The following is a 14,678-nucleotide window of genomic DNA, read 5'->3' as shown; positions in this document are numbered from 1 at the left end:
TCCATTGAAGTTTTTGTTTGTAATAGGATACTTGAAGTATCTAGGCGTGATGAAGTGACCCCCAGACTTGACCTTAGCAATAACAATAAGCAAGCAGCGTTTTTTGTAAGAAATATTCTTGTTTATGTTAGTTATTGTAGAAGCCATTGCTTCTAGTTTAATTAATATTGGGCAAAATATTTGGTTTTCTGTGGCAACCTATTATAATATGATCTATGAGGAGGTTGCATGGTAACATGCCTTTTTTGTGTGAAAAGGAAAGAAGACAGGATTTAAGAAGTTAGTTGGAGATTATAAGAGATAAATAGAGAGAGATTTTAGAAAGTTTTTGTATAAATTACTGAACCATAAGCCAGGGAAAGTTTACAGAATTCGGTAAGCTCAATTCTCTTATCGAATATAGTCATTTTGTTGTGTTATTTGAGATGTTATTTATGGCTGGTACTTTTGGTAGGCTAGGCCTAGATAACTTTGTTTTAACTTTCAGGGACCATCTCATATAGTCCAGTCAAAAATCACCCTCACCATGGTATAAGAACGTACCCTAATAAAATTTCATCCGTAGGTTCTATGTATATAGGTAATAACATTTCTTGATGTTGCGTCTTGCAAAACTTGGGATTTTACGAGAAAATTAGACTTTAAACCCAATTTATAACCGCCTCATGTCGTATTATTGTGTACAGCGAATGCGACGAAGCGTGACTGAAATTACGAGACGCTGTCAGTGTTAGCGCCCGTTAAAAAATACATTAACAAAGCTAAAAACCTACAAAATTAATAGTTTATACAATAATTTTAATATAGTTTACAATAAATTGTATAATAAAATACATAACTTATAAAGAAAACCCAAGTATAAACTAAAATATTTACAATACAAATATGTGTTTAAAAATGTACAAATCAAAATGGCCTTCCATAAAATAAAGTGCGCCCTCACGCGTCACACTTTTGACTGGACTAATAAGTGAGATATACCTGTTGCTTCTATGAAAGCATAACAGTTTATATGCTTGTTTTTTGGTTAAATTGTTGTTTGAATAGCTAATATTTATGCTCATATTATAATAGTAATGTTAATACTGGACACCAATTATGCATTATTATAGAAGACTGTATTAATTGCGGTTGTTGCTGATGGATCAATGTTAATATTATCATTCTGTCAATTGTTTAAATAGGTCATGTTAAACCAGTTTTAAATTAAGAACCAAGAACTTTATAAATAATAGCTAACCATACTATTATGTCATTTTTTATTGTTTCACAGTTAATCAACTCTATCACGGTATTGGTAAATAAAGACTTAAAGGAAGCATATAACCGTGTGATATTTCGATTCTCGACTCATATATTTCTCTGGACCCTCGACAGTAATTGTTATAATGGCAAACTATTTTTGAAATTTAAGTTAAATTTTCCAAAAATAGTTTGCCATGCAAGACTTATGTGACATAAATTCTAAGGTGTTAGGATTTTGAATAGCAACAACACCTTGTATTGTAATCAAGTTGAAGTCTTTGGTAGAGCAGCGTTGTGTAATGTGCTAGAAGCATTGATTATTGGCACTTGGAAATTGAAACGTTGCTAACATAATATGTAACATGAATTATATACTCACGCAGGTAGTTTTTAATATACTGTAGAATCAGTGAGCAAAGTGAATAGATTTTAGGGTTTTTCGTAGTAATTTATTGATGGACTGAGATAAGGCGGTATAAAATAAACTTTGTTTACACCTCCATAGTTGACTATTGTAGTTAACAATACAACAACACCAACAAATTCTAAAACAGGAAACAATACAAATGATAGCGTTTTCAGATATTTCTTGAAGAGGTATTGGTATAGCTTATTTCTTAATACTGGGCCTCTTGAAAAAATAATTTAATAGTACCATATAAGATAGGAGAAGTTTCTTAAAACAGTTACACACATACATATACACGCTACAGTTTTAGTAACTTGGAAAACAAGTCGATCTTACCCACGATTCTGTATTGGTTGAAGTTTTTTGGTATTGCTACTGGATAGAGACTGGGTGACAGAATTTTAAGTTGCAACAGGTCTAGATCCATACTGCTACTACTGTACTACAATGCTTAATTTATTTATTAATTTTTCAGTGTAAAAATGTATAGAAGATAATATTTGTTATTTTGCAGGAAAATGGCATTTCATGAAAGGAATGATGAGTTTGATGACTTGAAGGCTGAACTTGGTAAACACTATAAAGGTGAAAAGTATGATATGTTGAAATTCTGCCTTTTGAATATCCTCCCTCACGGAGATATTAAACCAAACTTTATAGCAAACGATATATTTAATACACTTGAAGAAAATGGTGTTATCTCAACTGATAATGTTTGCCTTTTATTAGACATAGCAAAACTTTTAAAGTTACAGAACGCTGTTGATCTTGTAAGTCAGTATATGAAAGACCATGGTATTCCAAATACTAATACACAAATGTTGTCGCCTTACCGAAAACGACTGTTCAAGGCATTAAAGGAAGTTAGAGAAGATACGTTAGATGAGATAATTTCTTGCTATAAATTGAGAAACGTTGCCGATAATTTACCAAATATTTGGGCAGTTGTTTATTATCTGGAAAGAGAGTTACGTTTAGAAGATGAAAAAAAAATAAAGCGCTTTGCAAAACTTCTTCCGGAAAAAGCAAGAAATTTACTACTTGATAATGGTAATTATTTTCAATTTATTTCTACATTGCTATGGAAAATATGAACATTTAAAAAAAAAAATTTTTTTTTGCAATGATCCCCGGCCAATATCAAGCAAAAATTCAGCGCAGCTTCCTCTTTATAACTTACACCACTACTATATGCATACATTATGCAGTTGAGGCCTAATGGCCAAAACAACCCCATGAATAATCTGCAGATGGTCATGTTGTTATTGTTGACTTGTAAATTTGTTTTTAAAAACATTTTTAATAAAATAAAAAAAATTTGTTCAAAGGTGCAGAAATTAAGCTAAAGATCAAATTTAATCAAGAAGAAGTAGATGGAGACTTGGTTGTAGAAGTTAATAAATATTGCAAGGATATGTTCACAAAACTAAGTGAACATTTCAAAAATGTGAATCCCTCTCTCAGTTTAAGCAACTTGATAACTGCAGTGAATCCAAATACGTCGCTAGTGTTTTCTCTAGCTTCAGATAGTCGATCTGCCTTATCCAAATTAAAAGACATACAGTTGAATGGACAGCTTATTAAAAATTTAGCACAAATATTTGTTATCGAAAGTCAGCAAAACTTTGTAGAAAACTGGGAGACAATCATTAATGAGGAACTACAAGGTAATATTTGTTTATTAAAATGAAAAATAAATAAAGTAATACAGAATTTTATACATCAAGTCGTAAATATTGAGAAAAACTGTTTTAATTTGTTTTCTTGTATTATAAATGAAAAAAGTATATATATTGTTAATTAGTTAATGTAATGTTAATAATGTTATCTTTTAAGGTGTGCAATTATTATTGATGAAGAACCTATCATCAATTGATGACAAGGAACGCCCACATGCTCTGGAGGTCTTCTTTACCAACATGGAAAAACAAAATAAAGCAGTTATTGGACGTCACTGTGATAGTATTATGAAAACTCTTACTACCTACTTTAAGAGTATTCATTTATATTTCACACACGTAGGAACAGGATCTTTAGTGTTATATTTAACTGCGTATGACTCTGAAGCATTAGAAAACCTCTGGGAAGCGTATTGCAATAAAACGCTACAAAGAGATTTGGCAAAAATAGTAGCAGAGGAATTCCAGCAAGAATTTCAACACCAATTGCTTGGTGTTAAAATTGAAGAACAGGATTTAAAATCTGCAATGACAAAGATAAAGGAAATAGGTGAGAAATTATTTTGCTTTAATTTTTTTTAATTGAAATTGAACATTTTATACGAGTAAGAATGACTCAACCATGTAAACAGGGTATTTGTTAATATTATAGCAATGACAATATATTTTTTTAGGGCGGATCCAAGAGGAAGGCCCTAAATTGTACAGGTGCCCTTTTTTACACAACAACAAAAACAAAAATAGAAATTTTCCACTTTGTCAATCCTGGGCGGTCTTTTAAGATATAAATGAAATTTACAGCCCCAACCATGGTGGGCTGGTTGTGGAGACTTATAATTTTGTTTCATATATCAAAGTATAATCCAATTTCCAGTAGTGGCCGTTTCTTGTTTTATTTATTTTTTTATTTATTTTATTCAATCGAAACCAACAGCGATAATTACCGCCACTAACAGGTTTGATACAAACAAAGCCAGGACTGTTTAAAGCACCTTGATTGGTCCTGACATTGATCAAGGGCTTCTCTCGTCCAGTGCCCACCTTGACCAGAGGTCTGAGACAGATACTAGATGCAGGGGCTGCCATAAGAGTCAGCAGTGCTGATTTCAAATGCCTAACGGGACCCCAGCTCCGTATACAGAACCCGCTATTCCCAGATGGTTGGACGCCCTCTTGAAAATGTCTAGATTCACCCAGTTTTTAACAGTGGCTAACTTTGATTTGGATTGTACTGTGTTGCTGTATACTTTATCAATGCTGTGTATTGAAGAGAATTTGTGGGTTTTTTAAAAGTATTATTGGCAATAAATTCATAGCTATTTGATGTTAAAACAACTATATTTTACAGATAAGGTTGGAATATCAGAAGAATTTAAGAGGTCTTTAAGTCCACAGCTAGGTAAGTTGTATTCTTTGTGGGCAATAAGGTTGATTTTCAAACAAAACTCCAGATCTTACAATTATACTTATTAATGTCTAATGTTCACTTATCCCATAGCCTATGAGACTAATTGAAAAAACGTCAACATCTCTTACAACAATTTTAAACAACCTGAAAATTATTAGGCTATAGCTCTCAGAAGAGCGATTATTGTCCAGAGAATTTTTTGTTTAATCATTTTTTGTTGGTGGCAGATCTCTAAAACGGCGAAAGCAGTTATGTTGTAACTTAGCCAGCAGATGCACGTATATATGTAGTTGTTTGTGCACGTAACTTTGATTTAATGAAAATATGGTCGCGTAGATATTTTTAAATACCACTTGACACACGTATACTGTATGTCAAGGGTCATCTTCCTATATCATCAGAAACATTTTGAACATTGGTATTTTCGCTCAAAATAAATTTCTAAACTTTCTACACGTTTCAGGTCATTTTAAATGATATAAACAGATGATAAAAATAAAAGTGCGACTATAGTCTGCATTAGGTATAATAGGCGGTTTATGAAACCAATTTGACATTTGGTGATCATCATGGTACACAATGACTGGATTATTCAAAAACTTTGACTAATGTACTGGCATGTTGAAAGTTACGCTATATAAAATGAGTTTATTGTATGATGAGTGGTTGTGCTGTGGTGCTCTTGGGTAATGTTTGTGTTAGGAGACCATTTTACAATGATGCCTGGCAGGGTTTATTACCAGTTCTGTCATGGATATAATTTACATTGAATATTTTTCTATTGATATCTTACATAATAAAGTATGCATACAGTACTGTGCAACTAAATATTTAAAATGTCAGTGATTACAATATTTCAATTTTTTCTTTTGAAATTATTATTAGTTCACATCTTATCAAAGCAAGGTACTTTAAATAGTTATAGACAATGTCAATTGAGAGCATGATTTTAACGGAAGAAGCCAAATATTTCATAGTTGTTCTTTTTCTGAAAACAAATACGTTGAAATAATTTTTACTACAACTTTTCTTTTCAATCTAGGATTACGAGATTATATTTTTACCTACATTAAAGCAGAATTTTCTCGCTGGTATGACAAGAAGGATTTACTCAGTTTGCTGAAAACCTTGTACAAAGACCTTCTGCTCCCTCATATGCTAGAAAAGGCATCTAGCACAAGAGACCTGCTGGAATTCTTAATTGAATCTAATCATCTGACGAGCAAAGATCTCACATTGTTTTTCGACACCATCAATGCTACAGGAGAATTTGAATTAGTAAGAAAAATTCAAGAGGAAGTTGTAACTTTCCCAAATGTCGAGGAGATTTCGGTTTCAAAATTCAGTCGTCACAGATGCGTGTTGGTAGAATTTGGAAATAAGCTGACCACAAAAAATGTGGAATCCATCAGTGATCTTGTTAATGAGGCACCAACATCTTATGAAGATAAATGGTGTCTGATTAATGATCTTGAAAACAGACAGATCATCAGTGAAGGAAAGATGCAACTATTTATCGAGAAATTGGGTATCTTGAAGCTTGGAGAACCTGAAGAAGGTCTATCAAAATGTATGCATATTTTATGTAATGGCAGTTTGAATTAGGATAATAATTTATTATATTATAATGCAATCAATATTTTATTCATTACTAGTTAATCAAACCAAAATATCTAAAGCATTCCACATTTTACAAATTCTTTATTATACATAAGATAAAAAAAAGGAGAAATAATTAAGTAAAATCTATTAATTAGTATTTAAAACCACTCCATACTATTTATTTAAAAAAACATTACATTTCAGCACCATTTATTGTTTGATATCTCATGGCATGTGAGAGCAATATCTGTCACTCGGTTAGTGCAATAGAAGACCTACTATATAGTTATTAATTTCGTTTTTGAGCAATCCTGTCTCTTCCTGGTTTTGTGTGATGTCTTCTTGTTCATGTCCATGTTTTTTTATATTGTATTTTTATGAGACAAAATAAATGAAATGAAAAAAAAAACTTACAATGAGAGATTTCTAAAACAACAAACCTCATTGTTTGTGATCCTGTAAACATATTTGTGCTACAATCAATGATTTAAAAATTGTAATATTTTAAATTTAAATATAGAAGATATGGATAATACATCATTTCACATTTTCTCTTGTTTTTTAATAGGTGAAGAAGAAGATCCATTTAAAGCAAAGAGGTCAGACGATTCAAAGAAACCAAGAAAATCAAGAAAGAGTAAGTATACTGTAACCATGAAGTGTGTGAAAGTAAATTGTTTTGGGAGCTGAGTCTTTTTAAATTAAACTGGAAAATTACCAGAAGCAGCAGTATCTTTAGCAACAATTAGTCAATCTAAACCAAAGCTTGAAAAACACTGGAAACACCATTTACTGAAATCTTATATGAGAAAATGGAAATAAAAGGGACATTTAAAGAATTAAAGTTAATTTGTAGTATTTCCTCTTGTTTTATTAGATGAGTCAGAAGATCAAGTTAAAGCAAAGAAACCAAGAAAATCAAAAAAGAGTAAGACAGACAATAAATCATGTATTTTAATTTTAAACAACAAACCTCATTGTTTGTGATTCTGTAAACATATTTGTGCTACAATCAATGATTTAAAAATCGTAATATTTTAAATTTAAATATAGAAGATATGGATAATACAGTACATCATTTCACATTTTCTCTTGTTTTTTAATAGGTGAAGAAGAAGATCCATTTAAAGCAAAGAGGTCAGACGATTCAAAGAAACCAAGAAAGAGTAAATATACTGTAACCATGAGATGTGTGAAAGTAAATTGTTTTGGGAGCTGAGTCTTTTTAAATTAACTGGAAAATTACCAGAAGCAGCAGTATCTTTAGCAACAATTAGTCAATCTAAACCAAAGCTTGAAAAACACTGGAAACACCATTTACTGAAACCTTATATGAGAAAATGGAAATAAAAGGGACATCTATATATAAATTATGGTTAATTCTGACATAGGCGAGCACAATGCAAAAACTTCGGTACAAATCTCCGCCTTGGATACCTACCTTATCTATCCGAGATGTACCGCGAAACGTAGATTTGATAACATTAGTGTGCACGCCGACGCTATTGTTCCATATTTATATCTTAGGAAGATATTATAAAGAGTTTTTTAACAACATTTATGATTTCAACATTAGATTTTCCTCTCAATTTCAATTCTTCCCGGTCAAAGTAATTTCCGGGTTTAAGATAAGTTCACCTTCCAACGACCTGGTTTCAAATATTTTCTCTCTTTTAAACACAAGGGAGCAGTTAAAATAATAGATTTGACCCTAAAGGTGACTGGAAACAGGCACTTTCCATCAATCAATACAGTGTCCCTTTGGAAGACGAAAAAAAAATCAGATAGTAGGAGTCATAGCCATTTCAGTTGTTTGTTTATTTTAAAACATACCACGCGTGTGTGAAGGTACAGTAGTTAAATTATACTGCAAATTAATAAAGATCAAATTAAATATACGTCATAAAGAATCAGAATATATTGTGGGGAATAGTATTATAAAATTACATAGGGAGATTTGATGATAAGACATTTTTCGAGTGAAATCCCGATAGCTGAGTTTTATTGAGTAAGCTTGCAGGAATAACTGTAGGCTATCTTCCTGTGTCCCGTTAGGACCGAGATGTCTGCACATGTTGCAAGCCGTGTCTTCTTTCTTGGGCCCACTCTGTTACGGCAGTTTCAAAAGATGATTAAATTAAATAATGTATTAATAATTATTAGGATGGTATTCATTTGAATAAACGCCTCTCCAATAAAACATCACTTTGAATAATAACCCCCCCCCCCCCAACCCAACTATCCAATAAACGTTCATCCACATATTTATAATAACACAACTATTTGTAGTAGAATTCACCGCACTGTTATCTACAAAATTTACCAAGCATTTGTTATTCTTTTTTACCACTTTTCATATCTACTGTATTAGAGGATTTCATTTGATTATAAATGTTACCATTATTATTAAAACTAAAAAATTTAACATATATCCCTCGAATAAGCACCTCCCTCAAATGACCTCCGCCTCCCCAAAGGGAACAATAAAAACTATACTTTAAAATGTTATTAATCATCTAAAACACTGTGAAACAAAGTAGTTTAGTTTTACGAATGTCAAGCATTTTCAATAATGGTAACCGACAGAAAATGTATAAGGAGAACATTATCATTCCGAGAACCATCGTCTACACTTCCTAGAGGGGGAGCGAGCGAAGCGAGCTCACCCTCTAGTTTAAAGAATTAAAGTTAATTTGTAGTATTTCCTCTTGTTTTATTAGATGAGTCAGAAGATCAAGTTAAAGCAAAGAAACCAAGAAAATCAAAAAAGAGTAAGACTGACAATAAATCATGTATTTTAATTTTAAATGAAAAACTAAAATTATTTTACTATTTTTACGTATTAAAACAAAATATAAATACTTTTTATATAATACATAATTTGATATTTGATTTCTTTGATAGAGACAACATTAAGAGACTATGTAAGAGAAATGTTTGTAGAGAAAAAATGTTCTGTTAAAACAGATTCTGAGACATCACCAAAAGAAATGAAACTATTTAAAGGTAATTAAAAAAAGTAAATGTAATATATGTATTGTTATTATTATTATTATTTATTTTTTAAAGGAAAATAAAATGTTTTTATTCATATTTTGCTTTTTATTAAACATTTAATTACAGAATATAATTAAAAATTGTTTACATCTAAAAATACAATTTAAGAATTGTGTGTTTATATTTTTTAAACCTATTATACAGTTAATATTGTAATAGTTGACATGAGATCCTGTAAATATATTTATATCAAATTGCTGCACACCCATTGTCTGGTTCCACCGTGTCTTATTATTATTAAATGAATTTCTTTTACAGGTATTGATGATAGTGAGCCCTCAACTTTACATCAACAGCTACTAAGTCAAGACACAATGACAGATGAACATGCTGTAGATGAGATATGTAACTCTGTAAGAAGATTTTGCACTTACATGAGACGTGGTAAGAGCTTTAAAACAGATCAGGGTATCATAAAGATGATAAATAGTCTGAATGAGGATGAAAAATGGAAACATAGGTATAGATGGGAATGGATTCGACAGGAACCATCAAAAGACATTGGTAGAATGCTAGCTCATGTTTTGATTGCTGTAAAAGATGAAGGGATTGTGTTGCTTAAAATCAGTCAATCATGTACTGATGATGTGGTGAAATGTCTGTCTACTGAATGTAGTAAATACACCTTTAAATACAATATAGAAGCTTTTCAACATAGGAAAAACATGTATTATGCAATTGATACAGGTTTGCTTCTTTCTACATCATTTTTAATTCATTTGTTGATTAATGCACCACGACTCAAAATGCTTCAATTACGTAAATTAACAGGTGTAACTTTGAATGATACTGTTGATGCACTATCAAAGAAAGGAGTAGTGTTGGAATTAGAGAACCTTGATATCCATGAGAATACTCTCAATGATATCACAGATTCTTCACTTGGCACATTACTGGCTATTTGTCCTAAACTGAAAACACTTAACATAAGCTACTGCAGGCTTTCAGGTGTTACCATAGATGCTATGGTGAGGGAATGTGTCAATAGGAACCTGGTGTTGGAATTAGATAATCTTGATATCCATGGGAATTTTCTCAATTATATCACAGGTTCTTCACTTGGCACATTACTGGCTATTTCTCCTAAACTGAAAACACTTAACATGTACAGATGCGATCTGTCAGGTGTTATCATAGGTGCTATGGTGAGGGAATGTGTCAATAGGAACCTAGTGTTGGAATTAGATAGTCTTTATATCCATGAGAATACTCTCAGTGATATCACAGGTTCTGTACTTGGCACATTACTGGCTATTTGTCCTAAACTGAAAACACTTAACATAAGCTACTGCAATCTGTCAGTTGTTACCATAGATGCTATGGTGAGAGAATGTGTCAATAGGAACCTAATGTTGGAATTAAATAGTCTTGATATCCGTGAGAATAATTTCAATGATATCACAGATTCTTCACTTGGCACATTACTGGCTATTTCTCCTAAACTGAAAACACCTAACATATACAGTAGAACTGCTGGCTGTCGGGAGTTATCATAGGTGCTATGGTGAGGGAATGTGTCAATAGGAACCTAGTGTTGGAATTAGATAATCTTAATATCGTTGGGAATTCACTCAATGATATCACAGGTTCTTCACTTGGCACATTACTGGCTATTTGTCCTAAACTGAAAACACTTAACATAAGCTACTGCAGGCTGTCAGGTGTTATCATAGATGCTATGGTGAGGGAATGTGTCAATAGGAACCTAGTGTTGGAATTAGATAATCTTGATATCCGTGAGAATACTCTCACGAATATCACAGTTTGTTTACTTACCACATTACTGGCTATTTCTCCTAAACTGAAAAAGCTTAACATGCAGTGGTGTTATTTACCTAATGATATAGTGCAGGATAGGAGGCAACACTTCCAGAGTATAAATGGTGAATTTTACTATGTATAACTGCTATGTTATTTAAGTGCAGCTTAATTTGACATTCATTAAACTGCATGATTCAGATACTTTAGAGGCATTTTCATTTTTGACTTGAGACCATTTAAAATAATATAAATTGAAAATTACGGATGCATATGGCAGCCAAAAAAAAACGAACACAAATTAACTGACATTACCTCAATATATCTCGTATATGAAAAATTAATATTTTTATACTGATGACAAAGTGCCTGAATTTAGTATTAACTGTACATCATTTTGATTTATTTATGATAATGTTTGGTTATTTAAAGTTGTCGTTTCTTAATACTGTAATAATGTGAAACTTTCGCAAAAGTTTTAAACTTAATAAAATCAGGTTGTTACAAATGGCCCTAATGATACTGTTTCCCTTCAAAATGACCTTGGTACACTCTTCAGATGGACCACCACCTGGAAGCTGAGTTTAAACTTACCAAAATGCAAAATTATGACGATTACTAAGAAAAGACAATATATCCAATATGATTACAGCATTAATAATCATGTTTTGGAAAGAATTGATCGTCATAAAGATCTTGGTATTATTATCGACTGTAACTTAAATTTTATTCCTCAAGTTGATGCTGCTGTTAGTCATGCAAATAGAATGTTAGGCATGATACGTCGTAATTGCTGGTGTTTTAAAAATTCTAATACTTTAATTAATTTATATGTTTCTCTTGTCCGTCCCCATCTTGAATACTGTAGTGTTGTGTCTAATTCGTTTTCGTCTGTTCATAGTACCCGTCTTCAAAGAGTCCAAGATCGTTTTGTTCGTTTTGTGTATTCTACTTGTCACTGTCCTCCTTTGTCTGTCTCTCTTCCTTCGCTTGTCTCTCGTCGTTCTATGTTCGATCTTCAGTTTTTGTATAAATGTATGAATTCCCGTTTCAATTGTAATTTTATCTCCTTGTTTTCCTTTCATGTTAAAGCTGTTGGTTGTCGTACTCGTAATTCCAAATGTAATCTTCTTTATGTGCCGTTTTGTTTATAATTGTTTTTGTAATAAAATTAGTAAAATTGTATAAATTTGTATTGCTAGATTTTAAGATGATTTATATATATTTTTATATGGTATAGTTTATTCCATTCTGTAAGGGGCGGGTTTCCCGCTGTTGAATGAGTTTGAATAAAATAAAATAAATAAATAAAATAAAATGGATGGAATATTTTTTTACTTTAATACTAATATTTGTTTGTTATCATAATCTTTGGTAATATAAATGTAAATGCTTTATTCATTGTGATTGAGTGAATATTATACAAATTATGTTATAATATTTCTAAACAATATGTCATATTATTATACTGTGCATTTTCAGTAAATAATAGCATATACTTGTGTTAATTGAGGCAGGGGGTTGTAAATGAAGTACAGTGGTTGTTACTGTGCATTTTCAGTCAATAGCATATACTTGTGTTAATTGGGGCAGGGGGGTTGTAAATGAAGAACAGTGGTTGTTACTGTGCATTTTCAGTCAATAGCATATACTTGTGTTAATTGGGGCAGGGGAGTTGTAGATGAAGTACAGTGGTTGTTACTGTGCATTTTCAGTCAATAGCATATACTTGTGTTAATTGGGGCAGGGGAGTTGTAAATGAAGTACAGTGGTTGTTACTGTGCATTTTCAGTCAATAGCATATACTTGTGTTAATTGGGGCAGGGGGGTTGTAAATGAAGTACAGTGATTGTTACTGTGCATTTTCAGTCAATAGCATATACTTGTGTTAATTGGGGCAGGGGGGTTGTAAATGAAGTACAGTGGTTGTTACTGTGCATTTTCAGTCAACATATACTTGTGTTAATTGGGGCAGGGGGGTTGTAAATGAAGTACAGTGGTTGTTACTGTGTATTTTCAGTCAATAGCATATACTTGTGTTAATTGGGGCAGGGGGGTTGTAAATGAAGTACAGTGGTTGTTACTGTGCATTTTCAGTCAACATATACTTGTGTTAATTGGGGCAGGGGGGTTGTAAATGAAGTACAGTGGTTGTTACTGTGTATTTTCAGTCAATAGCATATACTTGTGTTAATTGGGGCAGGGGGGTTGTAAATGAAGTACAGTGGTTGTTACTGTGCATTTTCAGTCAATAGCATATACTTGTGTTAATTGGGGCAGGGGGGTTGTAGATGAAGTACAGTGGTTGTTACTGTGCATTTTCAGTCAATAGCATATACTTGTGTTAATTGGGGCAGGGGGGTTGTAAATGAAGTACAGTGGTTGTTACTGTACATTTTCATTCAATAGCATATACTTGTGTTAATTGGGGCAGGGGGGTTGTAAATGAAGTACAGTGGTTGTTACTGTGTATTTTCAGTCAATAGCATATACTTGTGTTAATTGGGGCAGGGGGGTTGTAAATGAAGTACAGTGATTGTTACTGTGCATTTTCAGTCAATAGCATATACTTGTGTTAATTGGGGCAGGGGGGTTTTAAATGAAGTACAGTGGTTGTTACTGTGCATTTTCAGTCAATAGCATATACTAGTGTTAATTGGGGCAGGGGGGTTTTAAATGAAGTACAGTGGTTGTTACTGTACATTTTCAGTCAATAGCATATACTTGTGTTAAATGGGGCAGGGGGATTGTAAATGAAGTACAGTGGTTGTTACTGTGCATTTTCAGTCAATAGCATATATCTCTATTACTTGAATAAATGACAGGTTGGCGCGCCATACTCCCAGCTTATGTAGTTACTATCGCCAGCTAAAGTAGAAAATGTTATATATTTTACAAAAATGTCTAAATCATGTGCAAATGCATCGATCTTTACTTACCTATAAGTCTTTCCACCTCTCGTAAGCAACTAACTTTCTAAAACGACCACGCATCGTAAGCTACCATCTCTGTTATGGGACCGCTTCTTATAATCGACCACCTCTAGTAAGGGATCACCTCCTCTCATAAGGAACCGCTTCTCAAAATCGACCACCTCTCGTAAGCGACCACCTCTCTTAACGACCACACCTCCCGTAAATGACCACCTCTTTTAAGGGACCAGATATCATTTCATTTTCATTTCATTTCTTTATTCGACAACAAGCGGTCCGGGGGTTGCGACAGCAACAGAGCGCCATAACACGTTTGTGTCCGCAACCCCTGTAACATACAACTTAATACAAGTTAAAAATGAATATAAAATATACAGAATATATAAAAAATTTAATTAATTTGTATTACTGTGTTACACAATTTAAAATACACCTATACAATTAAAACTATACAATTAAAACAAGTATAAGATATCTTAGTTTTTATAGAGATATCTCTATTAATAGATAAATCTCTATTAACAGAGATATCTCTATTAAAAACTAAGATATCTCTATTTAAAACTAAGATATCTTAGTTTTTAATA

The 14,678-nt window shown here is 32.3% G+C and overlaps 1 protein-coding gene across 1 annotated transcript; it reads left to right on the top strand.

Moving 5' to 3' along the window:
- Positions 1 to 10,896, top strand: LOC140047843 (uncharacterized). The gene is made up of 13 exons (XM_072092875.1): positions 1 to 375; positions 2,169 to 2,239; positions 2,384 to 2,704; positions 2,983 to 3,321; positions 3,491 to 3,883; positions 4,682 to 4,732; positions 5,784 to 6,311; positions 6,912 to 6,980; positions 7,221 to 7,292; positions 7,450 to 7,509; positions 9,064 to 9,114; positions 9,248 to 9,349; positions 9,659 to 10,896. The coding sequence occupies exons 2-13, from the start codon at positions 2,173 to 2,175 to the stop codon at positions 10,894 to 10,896; spliced, it is 3,291 nt and encodes a 1,096-aa protein (XP_071948976.1). The 5' UTR covers positions 1 to 375; positions 2,169 to 2,172.
- The last annotated feature ends 3,782 nt before the right edge of the window (positions 10,897 to 14,678 follow it).

The sequence above is a fragment of the Antedon mediterranea genome, chromosome 4 (genome assembly GCF_964355755.1).
Source record: "Antedon mediterranea chromosome 4, ecAntMedi1.1, whole genome shotgun sequence".
NCBI classification, from domain to species: Eukaryota; Metazoa; Echinodermata; class Crinoidea; order Comatulida; family Antedonidae; genus Antedon; species Antedon mediterranea.
The sequence above is the reverse complement of the archived record's forward strand: the minus strand, read 5'-3'. Positions and strand labels throughout refer to the sequence as shown.